Here is a 20181-nt window from a genome sequence, read left to right as displayed (position 1 = left end):
TGACATTGATAGGATGTTAGCCTGCTACTGCACTTCACTGGCAAGAATTTTTATCCGGCATTCAATTTATATCATGACCTGATCTTATTCTGTTCTGATTAGATTGCTGTTATAATAAAGTAAGTATTGTGAATGTGAAGCATATTATTTATAATCTCCATGGATTTAATTGTGCGATCACTTCATTGCTTTCCCCACAACCCCATAAATATGTTTGAGATGCTCCTTTGCAACAGTGAATGTGCACTTTTCGTACTGGGAGTAGAAAACTGCAGGCCAGCTACCAACCACTAGCTTGTGAATAAATTACTGGCTGTTCGGCTTTCTCTGTCCTCCTTGCCACCTGTGCTTTCAAAGGAAAATGAAGACTTGAAGTTTCTCCCTGCTGCTGGATTCAAACACAAATTACCCATAGCTATCCGATAGGTAACCTCTTTTTGAGAGGCAGTGGCACAAAAGCAAAGCAGATAAAGAATTTTCACATTTGCGGCCTTTGAAACGGTGGAACATAAATGCTGTTGAGGATTAAACAAGAAGATTAAACACTATTTGTGAGTTGAGGACGGGTGGGCAGGGGTGGGGTGAGGGGAGGGGGGGGGGAGAGAGAACAAGACCATCATTAGAAAAAAGTGGCAGCTGTCTCTCTCCTGCCCCCTCCTTCTTCCCAGCCTTCCACCTGACAAATGGATAAATAAGTTTGCATCCATGTCATGCCAGAATCCTCTATCACAACAAGCTCAGTGGTAGCCCAACTGATTTATGCTGGCACAAGTGAGTGAAGATTCAATTTCATTTTGTGCAATTATAAAAGGCATGGCTTTTACAAAGCAATTATAGCACAGATAAACAGATTACACCTACAAATTGTTGTTTTCTGAAAGAACATTTTACAACAATGGCTTGATGTACATGATATAGAAGGTGTGTGAGAGAGAAGGGGTGCTGTTAGCATTTTCCAAATTCAAATCAGGAAGAAGTGGCAAAAGCTGTTCTAACAAAAAGACAATGCTGTCTTCTACTACTTGACTCAGACTAACACCAACCCATTTTTTCAGATGCAGCTGGCACACTGATATGGCATAATTCTGAACTGTACTACTTTGGACTGTAGGTCATGGTAGAAAGTCACATTTTTTGAATGCACCAGCTTGAATACAATGCAAACAATAACAATAAATCACTGCATGTGTTCAAATAACACACCAAGGTAGGAACATCTTTGATGCACTAGCTTTTTATGAAAATGGGGAACCAGTTTGTCCTACCTTTATCCAGTCTGCAGTGTTGTCTGCCAATTTGTTAAAGCCTAAAATATTAGGTCCACAACTTTTTGGGGAGTCGGCGGGGCCCTTTTAGAGCCCACATTGTAGACAGATGTTCAGATGGTATTTGTGGCTTGAAGCATCTTCAACCAACTTTGACTGTTCTGCCAACTTCAGTCTATCCTAGACAAGTTAGGTCTGGCCACAGCTATCAATACCTTGATAATACCAAGATTAGATTACTACATTGCACTTTTTTTAGGGTTGCCTTAGAGGATTATATGGGACGCGGGTGGCACTATGGGTTAAACCACAGAGCCTAGGACTTGCTGATCAGAAGGCTGGCGGTTCAAATCCCCGTGACAGGGTGGGCTCCCATTGCTCGGTCCCTGCTCCTGCCAACCTAGCAGTTTGAAAGCACATCAAAGTGCAGGTAGATAAATAGGTACCACTTCGGCGGGAAGGTAAACGGCGTTTCCGTGTACTGCTCTGGTTTGCCAGAAGTGGCTTAGTCATGCTGGCCACATGACCCGGAAGCTGTACGCCGGCTCCCTTGGCCAATAAAATGAGATGAGCGCCGCAACCCCAGAGTCGGTCACGACTGGACCTAATGGTCAGGGGTCCCTTTACCTTTACCTTAGAGGATTATCCAAATAATTTTGGCTTGATAGAGCAGGCCCCTTATTTTCATCTTACAACAACCAGAATTTAATACTTTAAAAAAATGCAATGTGCAGGGCATTGCCTTTTTTATGGGCTTTCATTGAAAAACATGATTCTCGACCTGTTCTCTGAAGGAGTCCAGTCCAGAATTCTATAAACTCATTCTTTGCAGTTTGTTGAACAGCGTCTGCTTGCAGCTCAGAAACCAATTACATCCTTATTAGCTTCTAGTAATTACTCCCTGATTAAAATGATCTGGTGCTGCCATGTATTCCAAATTATTGTTGTTGCAGGTTACTCCCCGTCTTTCTTCCTTACCCAGCAATTTGTTTACATTAGGCTTGCATAACTTTTGACCTTCCAGGACAGGGACTATTCCCCTTCAGCTACATACAGGTGAACTCTCCAGGCACTTGACCAGCCTCCCATTTTTGTTTGTAGCCTGGGAATGCCAAAAAGTAAAAATAAAATGAAAATCCCCAGGGGTGGGGTTACTGAGCACCTGGAATGCCACTATAAATGCTTGGTGATTTCACACTGACCTGGGCGGGTCTGGAAATGCCAGCTGGATCATGTTGCATCCATGCTGTGGCAGCTGCATTGGCACCATGCCTATCTGTTCCTTGGCTCATTTTAAGGTGTTGATATTGACCTTTGATGCTGGAGGAGACTCTTGAGAGTTCCATGGACTGCAAGAAGATCCACCTATCCATTCTGTAGGAAATCAGCCCTGAGTGCTCACTGGAAGGACAGATCATGAAGCTGAGGCTCCAATACTTTGGCCACCTCATGAGAAGAGAAGACTCCCTGGAAAAGACCCTGATTTTGGGAAAGATGGAGGGCACAAGGAGAAGGGGACGACAGAGGACGAGATGGCTGGACAGTGTTCTCGAAGCTACCAGCATGAGTTTCCACTGCGGGAGGCAGTGGAAGACAGGAGGGCCTGGCGTGCTCTGGACCATGGGGTCATGAAGAGTCGGACACGACTAAACGACTAAACAACAACATTGACCTTTGAATCTAAAATCAGACGTAGCCAATGTGTGCCTTGCAGATGTTGCTGGACCACAGCTCCCATCCGTCTCAGTCAGCATAGCCAATGGTTAGGAATGATGGGAGTTGCTGTCCAACAGCACCTGCAGGGCACTGCATTAACTGCCCCCACCTCAAATTAGTTCATGAAGAAAATCCCCAAACTCAGTTCCATGGGTGACTCTGGGTCATATCTATGCGGTAGCCTATCTTAAAGTTTTAAGTGTCTATATGCTTATCACATTTATAAATTTTAAATTTATTCCTGTACATTGTTTTAACTGTTCGTTTTCTTTCTGGAATTGTACCCCCAAGTGTGTTTTATAAGCTGGTCTCCAACCGTAATAAATTATCTGTATCTATCTATCATCTGGGACGCGGGTGGCACTGTGGGTAAAACCTCAGCGTCTAGGACTTGCCGATCGCATGGTCGGCGGTTCGAATCCCCGCGGTGGGGTGAGCTCCTGTCGTTCGGTCCCAGCTCCTGCCCACCTAGCAGTTCGAAAGCACCCTTAAGTGCAAGTAGATAAATAGGTACCGCTTTATAGCGGGAAGGTAAACGGCGTTTCCGTGTGCTGCTCTGGCGCCGGTTCGCTGGAGCAGCTTCATCACGCTGGCCACGTGACCCGGAAGTGTCTGCGGACAGCGCTGGCTCCTGGCCTCTAGAGTGAGATGAGCGCACAACCCTAGAGTCTGTCAAGACTGGCCCGTACGGGCAGGGGTATCTTTACCTTTACCTTTTTATCTATCATCTATCTATCTATCTATCTATCTATCTATCTATCTATCATCTATCTATCTATCTATCTATCTATCTATCTATCTATCTATCATCTATCTATCTAATCTATCTATCTATCTAATCTATCTATCTATCAATCAATCATCTATCATCTCTTCTTGGGAGAAAAGCAATGACAAACCTAGACAGCATCTTAAAAAGCAGAGACATCCCCTTGCCAACAAAGGTCCGTATAGTTAAAGCTATGGTTTCCCCAGTAGTGATGTATGGAAATGAGAGCTGGACCATAAAGAAGGCTGATCGCCGAAGAATTGATGCTTTTGAATTATGGTGCTGGAGGAGACTCTTGAGAGTCCCATGGACTGCAAAAATATCAAACCGATCCATTCTGAAGGAAATCAGCCCTGAGTGCTTACTGGAAGGACAGATCGTGAAGCTGAGGCTCCAATACTTTGGCCACCTCATGAAAAGAGAAGACTCCCTGGAAAAGACCCTGATGTTGGGAAAGGTGGAGGGCACAAGGAGAAGGGGACGACAGAGGATGAGATGGTTGGACAGTGTTCTCGAAGCTAGCAGCATGAGTTTGACCAAACTGTGGGAGGCAGTGGAAGACAGAAGTGCCTGGCGTGCTCTGGTCCATGGGGTCACGAAGACTAAACGACTAAACAACAACAATGCATCTAACTACTCCTACCCTAAATGGTCAGTGACTGGGCCATCTGAAGGGTTGCTTACACCCATATGAACCTGCTTGGCATCTGAGCGCCCTCTTCTCTAGTTCAACAATGAGGTCCCTCAGGTTTTTTCCCCCCTTTCTGCAAATTTGGAAGCTTTCAAGTTTATAAACTCAAGACAGCACACAAGATAAAAATGAGATAAAATGCAAACAAGTGTTCTAAAAACAATTTAAAGAAAATTCTACAAACATGCAATTAAAATTTCATAAATGACTGGGTCACACTACAGGAAAAGCCCTGTTAAAGAAAAGCTTAATTGGCAGGCATCTAAAGATCATGTCTTTAAGCAGGGTTTGTTTTTTTAAATCCAGAGCTCAGCTCCAGCACCTCACAGGGGGGTGCCATTGTCATTCTAAGATAACAAGGGAGAAGATCATGGCAAAGCTGTCAACTTTTCCCTTTTCTTGTGAGGAATCCTATTCGGAATAAGAGAATTTCCCTTAAAAAAAGGGGAACGTTGACAACTATAGTTCATGGTGAGCTCCAGCACCTGCTTTTCTAGAAAAATAGCACTGACTTTAGTTGCTTGCTTAATTCAACTGGTAATTGATTCCAACTGCAACACTAGAAACTCAGGACCAGATTCAGCTAATCCAGGTTCAGCAGAAACTAGCAGAATAGCTCCTGTAGTGCAATAAGGCTTTCCCAGCACTCCTGCCCCTATACACCCCCCCACTTCCCCCAAATTCACTCTGGAGAACCCCCAGAGCAGCATGCAGGGGGACAAGAGGGGGGAATTCTGTCTGGCAAGCCAAAATGCTTACACTGATGGAATGACAATGAATTCCTCTCCCAATTTCTAAGGGCACATTTTGGGCATGCAGTACTCTTAGTACTCAAGCAGTTCTTGACAATAGATTGATGAGGTGGAAGGATGCTAGCCCCTGCAATTCATATGCAGTGGTACCTTGGTTCTCGAACTTAATCCATTCCAGGAGTCTGTTCGACTCCCGAAACCGTTCGAAAACCAAGGCGCGGCTTCCGATTGGCTGCAGGAGCTTCCTGCACACAATCGGAAGCTGCGGAAGCCGTACCAGACGTTTGGCTTCCAAAAAATGTTCGCAAACCAGAACACTTACTTCTGGGATTGCAGTGTTCAGGAGCCAATTTGTTTTGGAACCACTGACAGAGAAAGGGGGTGCCATGGGTGCTGTCCACCCCAGGTGTCATCCCTGAGGGGGGTGACATTGTCGTGCCACCCCCCTGGGACGCTCGCCACTTGCCGTGGGTGGCTAGCTGCACCCGTGGGTGCACAGCATGTGCACCACTCTGAGTGCCGGAGCAGCTAGCTTTGCCTCTTATGGGAGCCAAGCCGTTCAGGAGGCAAGGTACCACTGTACAGCTTACCGGATCCAGGAAATCCTATTGGCATCCCTGGTTTGAAAAGACACCATCCTTCATGCCCACCAGTGCATAGCTGTCAACTTTCAGATTTGAAAATAAGGGATCAGCAGCCTCACCTGTCCCAGGGACAGTCTACAGGATATCTAACAATCCGGGATAGCAGCGGGAAGCAGCGGGAAACGGCTCTGGAATAAGGGACTTTCCCACACAAAAAGGGAAGGTTGACAGCTATGCACCAGTGGGGCATGGAACAGGCCCTACAGTGATGTCCTGAGCTGGTGGACAGGACCACGTGGGAGAAAACACTCTCAAAAATTTTACCAATTGAGATATTGTTTTATTTTCATTTGACAAAAGGCAACAGCACTTCTGTTTCAGAATTAGGGTGGGCTTTATTCTTTAGGCCAAGGAACCTGTAGCTTTGCTAAATCATCCCTGACATTGGTCATGCTGGCCAGGACTGAGGGGAGGTGAAGTCCGATAACATCTGGAGGGTCACAAGCTCCCCACCCCGGCTGCAGACACACAACTTACAAGGATTGCTGGGCTGTGAGTCCATTGGAATCATGAGCTTGGTGCGTGTTGCTCTGCGGGCCGCGAGTGACCGTTCCAACGTGGACATGCTGCTCCCCACTTCTTCTGTGTCCGGAGCTGGGAGATTGAAATATAAACGTTAAATGAACAAGGGTTCCATACATCAAGCTGAGTAGGTACCCTCATCCCACCCCAAGAGGGCTCTGTGCAAGATAGAAGTTCCCCCATATCTTCCTAGATGGAAAATGCTGGCCACTTGGTAAGCATCGCCTCCTCCTAGGACCACAGAATATTTGAAAGACCACTTTGAAACAGAAAGAATTGCTTCCCCCTTCTTTTGCAATTGACTTTTAATGTTAGTTCATTTCTATGAAATTTCATCACAGCTTCAGTCATGCCTTTTTGTAGCTGCAGTGAAAAGCACACTGCCAAAAAAGAGAGAAAGAGACCCTGACTGTCATCCTAAAATGTTGTTTGTTGCCGACCTCCCTTCAAGTTCACGGAAAAACTCCATTGCAGGGATGGCCAAACTCCCACACGCTAATTATTTGCTCAAATCAGCATTCTGCCTTCTGTGTGATTGGCCGTGGTGTTTAAAAGGCGGCGTATAATCACCCATTTACTCAGGGCCATTTGCTATAGAGATGAGAGTCTATGCAGTGTATTTGGGAACAAAAATAAGTCTCGCTCTCTATTTAATGGCACCAGATTTAAATGTTTTAGCTGAGTTACGAGCATAAAAAGTGGTTTAATATTACCCCAAATTAAGCTCTTGAAGATTTGGCAGGCTAATGATGAATGCAATGAGATAATGTTTTAGTTCTAAATGCGGTTAGGTAAAGGAAGCTGGGCAGATATCTTTTTTGCCATATGCATCATTTGCTATATTAGATACTGACATAAATAACCCAACTAGATCCTAAAGTATCAATTAGTAGTATTGCCAGTGGAAGGTTTGCTAAATGAAATCAGTTGAAGCTCGTTAGCGCTTCATTAAGCTTCGAATGACCTTTGAACTATGTAAATATAATTTTTCTCCATGTTGACTTCAGCTCTGCTTTTTGCTCATGCTTTGTGGAAATAATGATATATTTGGAATGTCCGAGTCCAGATTTAAATGTGATGCTGATTGGGCTAAAATTGCTTTATCATTATGAATTCCATGCAGTGGGCTTCATGTTTAAACTGGGCCCTTAATTGTGCCAGGGATCTGTGGCCCCAGCAGGTGCTATCCTGGCTTCCAAATGGGCTGGGGGCCCAATTTAAATGTGGAGCTGGCTAAGCAAAACACTGATGCATTGATAAGCAATTTTTGCCCCCAACCGACATCACCAATTAAATTGGGCCATGGATATAATTAGCAGTTTCCAGCTAAGGACCAAAATGAATAAAGAGCACACAGCCTCAAGCAGGAAATTCCTCTGGCTGCATTTTGCAAAAACTGTATTGGCATAACCAGTCATGGACTTTGCCTACATTTTCTGCTTCATATTAATGAAGGAGGCAGTGTGGTATAATGGTTGGAGTGATGAGTGGTGAGCCAGGGTTCGAATCCCCACTCAGCCCCACTGAAGCTCATTGGGCAATGTTGTGCCAATCAACCATGAGCTCCTTGCAAATAATGCAAAACATGTACATAAACATAGGTCTGCGCTGGTGACCGTACCAGGTGCCTGGACCAGGATTAGGTAGACCAGTTGGACTAGGGCAACCATGTTGGTGTAATATGAACAATGGGTTAAATCACCCAGTGCTTGGGCTCATGTCTTGAGGAGCACATCCCCCATGTCTGCATGTTCTGAGATAAGGGTGCCAGGTGCGCAGGGTTGCCATAGCAACACCAGTGAGGTCAAGTGTATGACTTGCTGAGCTGCTCGCCCTCCCATTGGTTCAGGAAATATGGCTATGTGTAGAGACAGGTTATAACAGTCTCTAGGGCACTGCTTTCACTATGTCTTGTCAAGTCCTGTTGCCATACTGTTTGCTGTTGGGGTCTGACTCTGAGTTTGTGAGAGTCAGGGGAAGAGGCTGTGGGTTTTACACAGGAGTGTTAGCTAGAATGGGGATAGTGTTAGTGGATCTCTCTGTACATATGTATCTTTACTTCAAGGATCCAAAGAACAGCTTTGTCTTGTATCTGCAGACAATAAAAACTTTGTTGCTTTGATCTGTGTAGGAGAGCTTTCCCCTTAATCTGGAAGAAGCTGTCTAGGAGCAGAAAATCTCTGAAGACTCTGCTGGGGCTGTGCTTACTCTGTTGATACATTACACTGGTTGAGGTGTGGTGAACTACCAACTGACTTCCTCAAGTCACCGTCAGACAAGGGTTCAAAAACCCACTCAGCCATGAAGCTCACTGGGTCACCAAGAGCTTGACCTTGTGTTTCAGCCTAACCTACCTTATGGAGTGGTTGTCAGAATAAAATAGTGGTACCTCTGGTTAAGAACTTAATTCCTTCCGGAGGTCCATTCTTAACCTGAAACTGTTCTTAACCTGAGACACTACTTTAGCTAATGGGGCCTCCTGCTGCCACCATACCGCCACCACCATGTGATTTCTGTTCTCATCCTGAGGTATTATTTTTGGGTTAGTGGAGTCTGTAACCTGAAGCGTCTGTAACTCACTGTACCCTGAACTCCTTGCGGGAAAGGGCAGCAGATCAATGCAATATATTTATAAACAACTGTAACATGTGCAGCCATACCTCGGGTTACAGCTGCTTCAGGTTGCGTTTTTTCGGGTTGCGGACTGCCGAAACCCTGAAATACTGGAATGGGTTACTTCCAAGTTTCGGCAGTCGCGCATGCGCAGAAGTGCTAAATTGCACTTTGCGCATGTGCGGAAGCACTGAATCTCAACCCGCGCATGCGCAGACACGGGTTGCGAACGTGCATCCCACACGGATCATGTTCGCAACCTGAGTGTCCACTGTATAGCCTTACTTCCAAGGAGTCTCAGAATACACAAAAGCAGCAATACAAAACAAATCAAGAAAGAAAAGTCAACAGCAAAAAACCTTAAACTTCTCTTAAGCTCAACACCTTTTTGGGGAGGGAGGAGACATGGGCCAAAGGGCCAGAATTCACTGCAGGGTTTTATTTATTTTTGCTTTTTACATTCCACCTTTCCTCCAAGACACCCTTACTTATCATATGAATAACTGCAGGATCAGGTTATCACTTTCATGCATTAAACCAAACCAAACAGAAATTCACAACAGAGGAAAAGCTTTGATATTTGCCTCAAATTCAATATTTGTCACTGGTGGCCATTCACACATTCATCTGTGAGTCATAGAGGGTTTAGTAATGGAGTGTCAACAATCTCTATGCATGTGCTGACTGGCCCTTCGTACGGGTAGCATTATTACCAGACTGTGAGGCACTCTTGCTGCCCATCTGAGTTTCAGATTGGCTGTGGCTGCCTGGGGTGATGTCCTGGCAGCTCTGCATTGGGGAATCTCTTCCTGCTGGATCGGAACCCGCTGGCTTTTCGATATTCTTCATCTCCATCTCTTCATGGTGTATCCAGAGATCTGGGGGCCGCAGGTCTTTCTGGCTGCCCTTCCTCTTGCCAGCACTGTGAGTGGCACGTTTTCTGTTGGGGAAGAGAAAAGGAGTGGAAAGTCAAAACACCTGAAGTACTTCAATGCTGTGTAACTTTCCATCCAGTAGATAATACTATTTGCATCATCAGGGCTTCAATCTTCAGGCTCCCAAAATTCTCATCACTAGTTGTGATGAGACCATATAACCATATAACACTGGTCTTGAAAGACCTACACTGGCTCACAGTATGTTTCTGAGCACAATTCAAAGTGTTGGTGCTGACCTTTAAAGCCCTAAACGTTCTCGGTCCAGTATACCTGAAGGAGCATCTCCACTCCCATCGTTCTGCCAGGACCCTGAGGTCCAGCGCCGAGAGCCTTCTGGCAGTTCCCTCGCTGCAAGAAGCCAAGTTACAGGGAACCAGGAAGAGAGCCTTCCTGGTGGTGGCACCCACCCTCTGGAACGCCCTCCCACCAGATGTCAAAGAGAAAAACAACTACCAGATTTTTAGAAGACATCTGAAGGCAGCCCTGTTTAGGGACACTTTTAATGTTTAATAGGTTATTGTATTTTAATATTCTGTTGAAAGCCGTCTAGAGTGGCTGGAGAAACCCAGCCAGATGGGCGGGGTATAAATAATAAATTATTATTATTATTATTATTATTATTATTATTATTATTATTATTATTATTATTATTTTATTATTGGCAGTGAAATGGGAGGAATATTTTGTTAAAAATTCTGGGGTGGGGGTTGCAAAGGTGAAATTCACTAACATTTTTTCTTAGCATATTCAAATCTGGCCAGCGTGGTTGAGTTTCCACTTTTAAAATCTATGACTCCACCTAGTTCCTAGCCGTTCCTAGCCATGATTGGTCAAGCTACGGGGCGGGGCCAATTTGTATTTCCTTTGTTTCAACTCAGCTCCCATGTAGCAGTGGCAGCCTTTAAGCTTTCCAGCCCAGGCCTCTACTGTTGTACACATGCACATTTGTGTGGGCCCTTCCAGCTGCCATTGCCATATCTGGGATTCGTCTGTGGGAAATAACGTCTGAGCGGAATTTTAGGAATAGGTAAAAATCTCTGGGGAAACCCGGGTGTACAGCAACCCATATCAGAAGGGTTGATTTTTTGGCAAATTTTGTGTCCAGATTTTCACTTTTTGAAATATGGCAACCCTAATTTATTTGACCTGCTCTAGAGCCAGGGGCCACCCCCAAACCAGCTAGGGAGACAGCTTGCCATAGTTTTTAGCACCTCTGCAGGCTGTTGTCAAACTAGCATCCATTGTGGGCTGCCCATAGTCAACTGGTGACTTACTGCAACAACTTAATGGTGAGCTGGACCTTTCTTAAAGAGAAATTAAACCGTGGAATGTGCAAAATAACTGTTCATGCAACAAATCAGGCTTCGTATTATAGAAATGGCATGGAGAAGATGCCATTGGGACAATGTTCCAATATAGTATACAACCATCACTGTTACAGTGATAGATGTCTTGATCTGTTGATCATCCTGTCTTCTGTGAAAGCTTCCTGTGATTTATCTCTCCTGCCTTTTAAGCTCTTATGCCTCTTGAGACCAAGATGGCATCTTTAATTCCCAAGGGCATGGGGTCAGATGCCTGGTTTCTACTTGATCTAAAAGTGTAACGGGAGTCCCAGCTGACAAAGGATTTCAGTCCCTGTAATAAAGAGTTAAGGCAAGCCATTAAGTAGACAGGGTTTACTAAACTGACTATACATCCATAGTTATGTCTTCTACCAAAAAAGCATCTCCTGAGTCATTTGGGAGACTCAAGAGGTCCAGTTCATAGCCATAGATTGGGAGATTTACTCAGCTTGACCAGATTTTGCACCCCAGTATGAAAGTAGCTCATGTATGTTTATATACGGTATATGGTCAATAGAAACTACTCAATTCACTTTTTAGACAGGGTTGGCAATGCAGAGGTAAATACATTTAAGAACTGGAAGGAGTTTCTTCAGATGCCCATAAGAACTTAAATAAGGCATTTATTTTTGAGGACTTTACAGATAGTAAGGCTATCACTGACTTCTAGTCATGATGGCTACATGGATCGGACTCTATGTATACTGGGAAGCAATAGCAATGGATGGCTGCTGCATCTGGTTGGCCAGTTTGTGAAACAGGACCCTGGAGAAGATAGGTCTCCAGTCTGACCCAGCAGGGTTCTTCTTGTGTACTCCCATATCATATGCTTTCTTCTGTTACATAAAGTGACACCAGTTTTAGCTCCAGCTGAGGCTACCTGCCAAGCCCTTCCAGCTAGACATCAGGCCCCACGCTGACAGCATATGTTGGGAAGATGCATGGAAGGAGTCCAATGAGAGGAAATGTCAATCGTGGCTTGAAGGGATGCGGGCCTGCAGCTTGACAGAGTAAGTCATTTGTTAACCAGATGATACGCAACCGTTAAAACAGCTCCCTCCAGAAACAGAGGGAATAGTGTGAAGTTCCCCTTTTAGAAATGCGTTCTTTATGATGCAACAATCACCCATTAGTAGCATCAACCCTTTAATTAGTAGAGCTGGCTTGTATATCTACACTTCCCCCTCTGTTATGCAGCATATGTTGCATTTATTTTTGACATACATTAAAATGTGTGTTTTTTTTAATCCAAGGAAGCATTCTGTGTCAGATCCCATTTACCACTTTATGAATATTAATCACAATATGTTCTCTTGCTGTATGATTTAGGATGTCTGTGCAACTGACCACTCTTCACAATTTTTTTTTAAAAAGTATTTCACTTTTCATATAAGAAAAACCAAGTGCTCTTAAGCAGTTTACCCACATAACATATTATTGAGGATGCTGTTTACATAGAATATGGAATTCATTTCTTCTAAAAGGCGTTACATGCAAAGCCAAGGGGACGCGGGTGGCACTGTGGGTTAAACCACAGAGCCTAGGACTTGCTGATCAGAAGGTCGGCGGTTCGAATCCCTGCGATGGGGCGAGCTCCTGTTGCTCGGTCCCTGCTCCTGCCAATCTAGCAGTTCGAAAGCATGTCAAAGTGCAAGTAGATAAATAGGTACTGCTCTGGAGGGAAGGTAAACAGCGTTTCCGTGCGCTGCTCTGATTCGCCAGAAGCAGCTTAGTCATGTTGGCCACATGACCCAGAAGCTGTACGCCGGCTCCCTCAGCCAATAAAGAGAGATGAGCGCCACAACCCCAGAGTCGGTCACGACTGGACCTAATGGTCAGGGGTCCCTTTACCTTTACATGCAAAGCTAAACCATGTCATTCATCTAGTATTACCATGTTCAGCAAATGGAAGCTGTATGTGGATTGTCTTGTCTATGTTTATCTATGACTCTAGTTCTATAGGTCAGGGGTGGGGAATCTGTTCCCCTCTAGACATTGTTGGACTCGAGTTCCCATCAGCCACAGCCATCATGGCCAATGGGGGCAGGGATCATGGGAACTGTAGCCCAGCAACAATTGGAGGTTCCTCATCCATGCCACAAACGTACAGTGCAAGCTCTATTTGAAACGTCAAGTCAACTTTTGTTATGTGGGGGGATTTGATTGGTTTTTCAAATGACCATTCATTCAACCTAATTTGTGCTATGCCACAGAAACTTCAGCAATGTTCCCAGAAACTGTAAGTAAGAGGTTATAAATAATGAGTGTGTCATTCCAGACAGATCTTCGGTCTTGCATCAGCGACACTACTGCTGCCTAAAGACTTTAAAGGGAGAAAATTTAGCATTCAGTACATTGTTTATTTCTGCACATTACCACCAGTCTCACTGATAATAAGCAGTGACAGAAATCTGAGACAAGACTATAGAATGAAAGGACATCAATAACAAAGAAATGAAAATGAATGAGTCATCCAAATGTATGTTCTCCTTGTATAAACATCAGGTTTGAGTTTTGTTCTCAATTATTGTCAAGCTCCAGGACTTCTCAGGAAGCAATACCTCCCTGCAAACTTTCTATAATGAATTTTGACAGCCTGTTGCAATATAAATGTAGGGCAACCTGGCTCTGTTCTGAGTGAGTCAGTGAGCCAAATCCATTTATTTATGTCAGGCAGCATGGTGAGAAGAATGGTTTTTTGTGGGGGGAGGGGCTATTGGCTTGTTTTGTTTTTGTTAATGTTTATATTATATACCTTATGGCTTTATTTTGCATTTTTATACTGCGAACCGCCCCGAGAATTTTGGATGAATTTTTTTACCAGCGATGGAATCAATGGACTAATTCAATATAAGGCAGCCTCAGCTGTTCTGCTGAATCTGGACCAGTTTGCAATGCCTTTATTCTGCGATACAACAATGCATATGGTAGCTTTTTGTTTTATTTTATTTTTTAAGAACCCAGACTAAATGAAGGGGACATGGCAGTTTAATTTAGTGTGGCATTGCTTACACTTGGGAATCTATTGAGAGCAAGCAGATGCCCTCACTGCCCTCTTTTCAATGCTTATTAAATACTAGCCTGTAAGGGACAAGGGTTCTAGTCTACCCTTTTCTCAGGACTGCTTGTTTTCTGTATTTGAATGCTTATCCATAAAAAAGAAAGAAATGCAAACATCTGATTTCTTGTCTTGCGTGCCAAGTGGTATAGTCCCTGGAAGACTTCCTGTGTAGAGTGGCTCTTAGATGACTTTTGAACAGGGGTAGCAAAAGTAGTGGCCTTCAAATGTTCTTGTGTAGCCTTATTGGAGTTCACCGACTGGGTCTGTGTTGCTCCTGGACAGGAGGAAGGAAGTCAAATGACACTGAGGGTTGGTTCAGAGAAAGAGTTCTTTATTTCTGCTCTCTGGAACAGCAGAAAGGCATCTGTGTGGTGTGTCCACAGTCTAGATAAGACCTAGACATGTCATCCCTATTCCACTGAAACAGCCAAGGTCATCCTTGCCGTCACGAACTGATAAAGGAGAGGGCTCTGAGCACTTGTTTATACAGCCGGGTTTTTGTTTATACATTGACTCAGAGCTCAAGTTAATGGATTTTAGCTAAGGAAAAATAGGGATTTTGGTGCCCGTTTCAAACTGCCTGCACAGTCGGTTTTGGGTTTGGGAAACCCATTCCTTCATTTGGTCATGCTGGCTAGGGCTGATGGGAGTTGTAGCTAAATAACATTTGGAACGGACCATGTCGGCTGCATCCACCTTGGAGATTCGCACAATGGCAGCTTATGTGTATTCTATACATGACTTTCCTCTGGAATGTCTTATTTTGAAACCTTTAAGATAACTTTTCGTTTGTTAATTATGTTTCTTTGAATGCATATTTGACCATCCATAATCCTTTTGGGGGGGGGGCAATGTTTTATCTGATGTTTTAATGTAGGCTATAAAGCACTTTTGAGATCCCCCCCCCCGAAAACTATAAAGCGGTATGGAAATAAAATGAATGAATGAATGAACATAACAAATGAAGGATTGCATTTGTTTGGTATGCATAGCTAAAGGCTTTCAAGAATCTTCTAAATGAATAGAACTGCACCTTGAACTGTGCCAAACACATTTTATGTGGTGCTGCCTTGACTGTTCTAAAATTTCAGTTTTCAAGTAGAAACCAGAGATTCCAGTAAGGCAGTAAACTACTTAGACTGAGTAAATATTCTTCTTCCACCCTGGTTGTGATCAGTGCCATTGTGTAGCCTTGCTACTTCCTTATTGGCATAACTTTCCCCCTATACTGCTGCTGCTGTTTAACTTGGATTAGTTAGTGAGTGAGACATCTGCTGGAGTAGAATTCAACCCAGCACGAGGGTTCACAGCTAAAGCAGTAAACTGTCAACCTTCCCTCCACATGTGAAAGCGCTTTCTATTTATGCATGGGTTCTTTGGATTCCAGCCAGTTTTGCATCAAATTTGCCATAATTTGCTTTCCTAATCATATTGTTGTACTCTGATGCTGCGCAGTAATGGCAAATAACAAGTGAAACAAGAGCTCATTATTCATTACCATCAGGTCTTTCAATAGCTGGCTGGTGTGCAGTTTTTTGTCTTGCCAATTTAAAGCAATTATTGCCCCATATCAGTCCTCCCGTCAGTAGGGATTCTGCTCATACACAGCTGTAAACAGGTACGAAGGAAGCCAAAGGATACCGATTTCAATTTGCCTCATTGGTCCCAACTGCATGTAAGCTGGTGGTATGAAATACTTGCCTCCTTTGTTTCACATGGCTCCATAAAGGGGCCTCAACTGATATCAATGCACGAGGCAGTAAGGAATAGATCGTATTTAGAAACAAGAAATGATGTTGTGCAAATGTGTCTTCTTGCTTTACATGCTGTCACAGAAGGGCTTGGAGGGGAAGTGAAGCTCTCCTATGGTCACACACAGCCCAAACACATCCACGCTTAGCAGAAAAGAGTCAAGATTTTAAAGCAGAATGCCATAGCTAATGAGTGCTGGAAACATAGTGCAAAGCTAAAAGAAGAACAATATCCCAAGGGGGAAATGGCAGACTTCCTAGTGATGCTGCGTTCTTTCAATGCTAGGATGATAATTCCTCATTTTTATCAGCTTAGCTTCAAAGCCTGATCCAGGCCCATAGATGCTTGTCATGATAAGTTATAACTGTGCCAGAAGGCATTCTTAACATATACTTAGTTTCCCTCCCATTACTAGTGAGGGCTGTCTTTGTTCCAGATAGCTTTCTAATATAATAGTCACAGATTGATGCTTTTTTCAGGGATGGGAGGAAAGACCACTCTCCTATGATCAAGTTGCCATATGGATTTTTGAGTTCTTTCTGGTTCTGGGAGTTATTTTATAACAAACTCAGAATCCATGTAAGCCAATAACTTGTCTCTTATTTATATTGGATAGGCTTATGATCTTTTGCCGAAGTGCTCCATTTGAAACTGCTTCCTCACCCTAATTACATAATTTATCCTTAACAGAGCTTATTAAAGTTTCCTAACACATCCTTCAATGCTACTAGTTGGCAGTATAAGGCATACAAAAGTCACTTCGCATTTGTTCTGGTTTCGCTTTACTTCCTCCCACCTCATTTGTGATGTCCCTAGGCATTGTGATGCTGGGCAGCAGACAGGATGAGTAGCTGAAGGTACAAAGGGGGAAATTCAGTGGGCAGCAGAGAACGCAAAAATCAGGGAGAGGATCCAGACAAGGCCTATGCTCTTTCCCTGGCAACTCTGATGCTGAAGCTTTTATAGTTCTACAGGCTTATGGGAAACCTATGAGTTATCTGGGTGGGTTGACCCACCAAAAAGCATGGGAGGATGTCAGAACCCTGGGAACTTTCAGTCCAGAATACACTCCATGGAAAAACAAAGGGTGGTATCTGATTAAGATGCACAGCGTAGACCTGTTGAAATCAGTTAGTCAGTCTTGGTTGATTTATGTCAAGTGATTTCAATAGATCTTCTCTCAGGATGATGTAAAAGGTAAAGGACCCCTGAATGGTTAAGTCCAGTCAAAGCAGACTATGGGGTTGCGGCGCTCATCTTGCTTTCAGGCCAAGGGATTTGTCCACAGACAGCTTTCTGGGTCACGTAGCCAGCAGGACTAAACTGCTTCTGGTGCAATGGGACACCGTGACAGAAAACAGAGTGCACAGAAATGCCGTTTACCTTCCTGCTGCAGTGGTACCTATTTATCTACTTGCACTGGCGTGCTTTCAAACTGCTAGGTTGGCAGGAGCTGGGACAGAGCAATGGGAGCTCACCCCGTAGTGCGGATTCGAACCACCGACCTTCTGATCAGCAAGCCCAAGAGGCTCAGTGGTTTGGACCACAGCGCCACCCGCTCCTAATAAGCATAATGTAGTTGAATACTACCTAAATAACTGATCTCAAGGTCCCAGATTCTAGCCTGGTTCTGGCTTTTGATTCTGGGAGATTCTTTGCAACTCTTCAGTTGTTATTTTTAATTTATATACCACATCCATATCAGAATGGCCTGTCAGCTACAAAGTTCCACTTGTAGCCAACTTCTACCGGTGCATCCTCCATGATGTACTCTTTGCGCACGCATCCCGTGTGCGAAACCCCCCCTAGATCAGCTCCTTATCTTCCAACAGATAGAGTAAAGAAGCCCTGTTGTTTCCTATGTTATTGTATTTTTGCCATTATGTATGTGCATGCTTTACAACTTGGATTTCTGCCTGAGTTTTATAAAAAGTGTTGGGGCTGTCTTTCCTGGCCACTAAATCAACTGAATTTGATATTTACTTGTTCCACAAAAGTGATGAGACTGTGTGAAGTATCTGGATTTCTAAGCATATTTCACCATTGCACAGAATCTATTTTAGGGTGAAAAAAACAGGTTTGCTTGGATTGACTTGCTCCAGAGCAGGATGGAAAGATTGATGGACAGTGATATTTTCCAGTTACTTACTTCCTCTGCTGTGCTGATGAACGCCTGGTACAAATCACAGCCACAATCACCACCACCACGACAGTAACTACCCCAACGGTGACAATGATGATGACAAGAAGGTTGCTGTTCTTCTGGGGTGTTACACTTCCATGAGGAGGGTGCATCTGCCCAATGGGGGGTTCTGGAAGAACATAAAAGTCCTGAAAGACTGCAAACAGCTATAATGTAACATTCACAGTTTTCCAAATGAAAAAATAAGGAAGCATGAACCTTTGGCAAATGACTACTGAAGCCTTCTTTGATTCCTTTAAGCTGCTAAAAAGTTAAGCAGGACCAGGTCAACCTGACTATAAAGCTGGGGTGGCTAAGCTGTGGTCCAGTGCTGGAATACAAGTCCCATCATCCCAACAGTTGGTCCTACTGGCTGGAGGTGATGTGAGCTGGAGTCCAAGAACACCTGGAAGGCCAAAGGTTAGCTTCTTCTGCTGTAAAGAATCATGAAAGAGGACAATAGGAATTGGCCTTTGGTCATCTCCCTAAGGATGAGAATAAATGAATGAAAGAAAAAAAACATCTGAAAATGTTAATAGGAATTGATTGAAAGCCAACTCCGATTAACATTTTTCAGGTGACTTTTTATCACTAGCTACCACTAGCTTTTGAGAACTTTCTAGGATTCAGTTCTCTTTTGATCTTACAACCCCACAGAACTTACATGTTGATAATTGTACTGTGAGGAAGGGAGGGAGGAAGACATTAAAGGCAAAAATCTGCAACTCTGTAGCAACTTCTACATCTTGAAAACAGATTGTGTGAATGGGCTTTTTATCTGAGAGCCTAGAGTCTTAAACTGTAAAAGTGGAACTTAGAAACTGGAAAAGTTTGTAGTCTGTAACTTGAAGCTTTTTTTCTAGGAGTGTCCACAGAAAACCAGACATTTGGGCCAAGTTCCTATTGCTTGGGCTGAAGATCTCAAAATATATATGTTGACACATGTGGGCATCGCTTGAAGCATAACTATTATGCAGAGTGAGAGCTGGCAAAGATTTCTATGGATTTCTATGGGGAGCAATTCTTTTTTGCACGTCAGTAAGATGTTTTATACTGCAGAAACACATCCTGTGATCTGAGCAGTGAAATATCATGGCTTATGAAAAATATCTGATGTATTTTGATGTGTAGGAAGACAAACTACATAATGCTCCACTGGCACAAATTTACTCCCCTTATTCCCCATCCCCACCTATAAAAACAGATACAATTTAATACCTGCCAAGTGCATGTGCATTTTGCTCTAAAGAACAGGGCTTGCTTGGGAAAGGGGCCATAAAACTCAGGGAATTTATGCTTTGACACATCATGGAAAAGGGGAGATACCCATCCATTGGCCAGAGAAGGAGCAGGTGCAGAGAAGTTTCCTGGTAGAACACTTTGCTCCAACTGGGGGAGCAGAGGTGAAGGAAGGCACACTCTAGCTTCTGCCACTGGTCCCCGGGGCTTTGCACTCTTCCTTCTAGGAGGGAAGACTGTGCAAAACCTCCCCAATCCACTTTGTGGGTCCCTTCCAATCAGTCTGACCTGTCCAGGGTCACCCCCAAGGCCACCTGCTCCACCCTGGATGCATGCCTGAAGCAATTTAGTAGAGGTAAGGCTAAGGGTTGTTAAAACCCAATTTCTTACTTATGATGAGGAGGGATGTAGAGGGAGAAGGAGATATCCCCATCTTCCAACCAAGACCAGGCAGGTTTGATCCTGCAGGGTGTTACCCAATTGAATGAAGATTCTCAGCATTGCGATGGGGCACCAACCAGCACTGCAGAGAGTTAGATCTTGTGTGGTGCTGCTTCAGGAAGCAGGAAGAAGGAGAGGCCTGGTGGGAAGAAGGGCAGGCAGGGTGGGAAAGGCTCCCATCCTACCTTCCCTTGTGACAATGCAATTGTCCACCTTTTGTGGCTTCTCCTTCTTCCTATTCATGCCTACC

At 44.0% G+C, this 20181-nt stretch overlaps 1 protein-coding gene across 4 annotated transcripts in view; it reads right to left on the bottom strand.

The window, feature by feature from the left end:
- DCC (DCC netrin 1 receptor) overlaps positions 1-20181 on the bottom strand; it is a 921347-nt gene that overhangs the window by 31929 nt on the left and 869237 nt on the right. For all 4 annotated transcript variants that reach the window (XM_053408811.1, XM_053408815.1, XM_053408813.1 and 1 more), the window contains 3 exons: positions 18219-18381; positions 9686-9912; positions 6315-6431 (listed from right to left, as the gene is read on the bottom strand). In XM_053408811.1, coding sequence (XP_053264786.1) covers positions 6315-6431; positions 9686-9912; positions 18219-18381 — 507 coding nt within the window. The remainder of the gene's footprint in view (positions 1-6314; positions 6432-9685; positions 9913-18218; positions 18382-20181) is intronic.

Source organism: Podarcis raffonei, chromosome 11, assembly GCF_027172205.1.
Source record: "Podarcis raffonei isolate rPodRaf1 chromosome 11, rPodRaf1.pri, whole genome shotgun sequence".
NCBI classification, from domain to species: Eukaryota; Metazoa; Chordata; class Lepidosauria; order Squamata; family Lacertidae; genus Podarcis; species Podarcis raffonei.
This window is presented reverse-complemented; position numbering and strand designations above follow the sequence as displayed.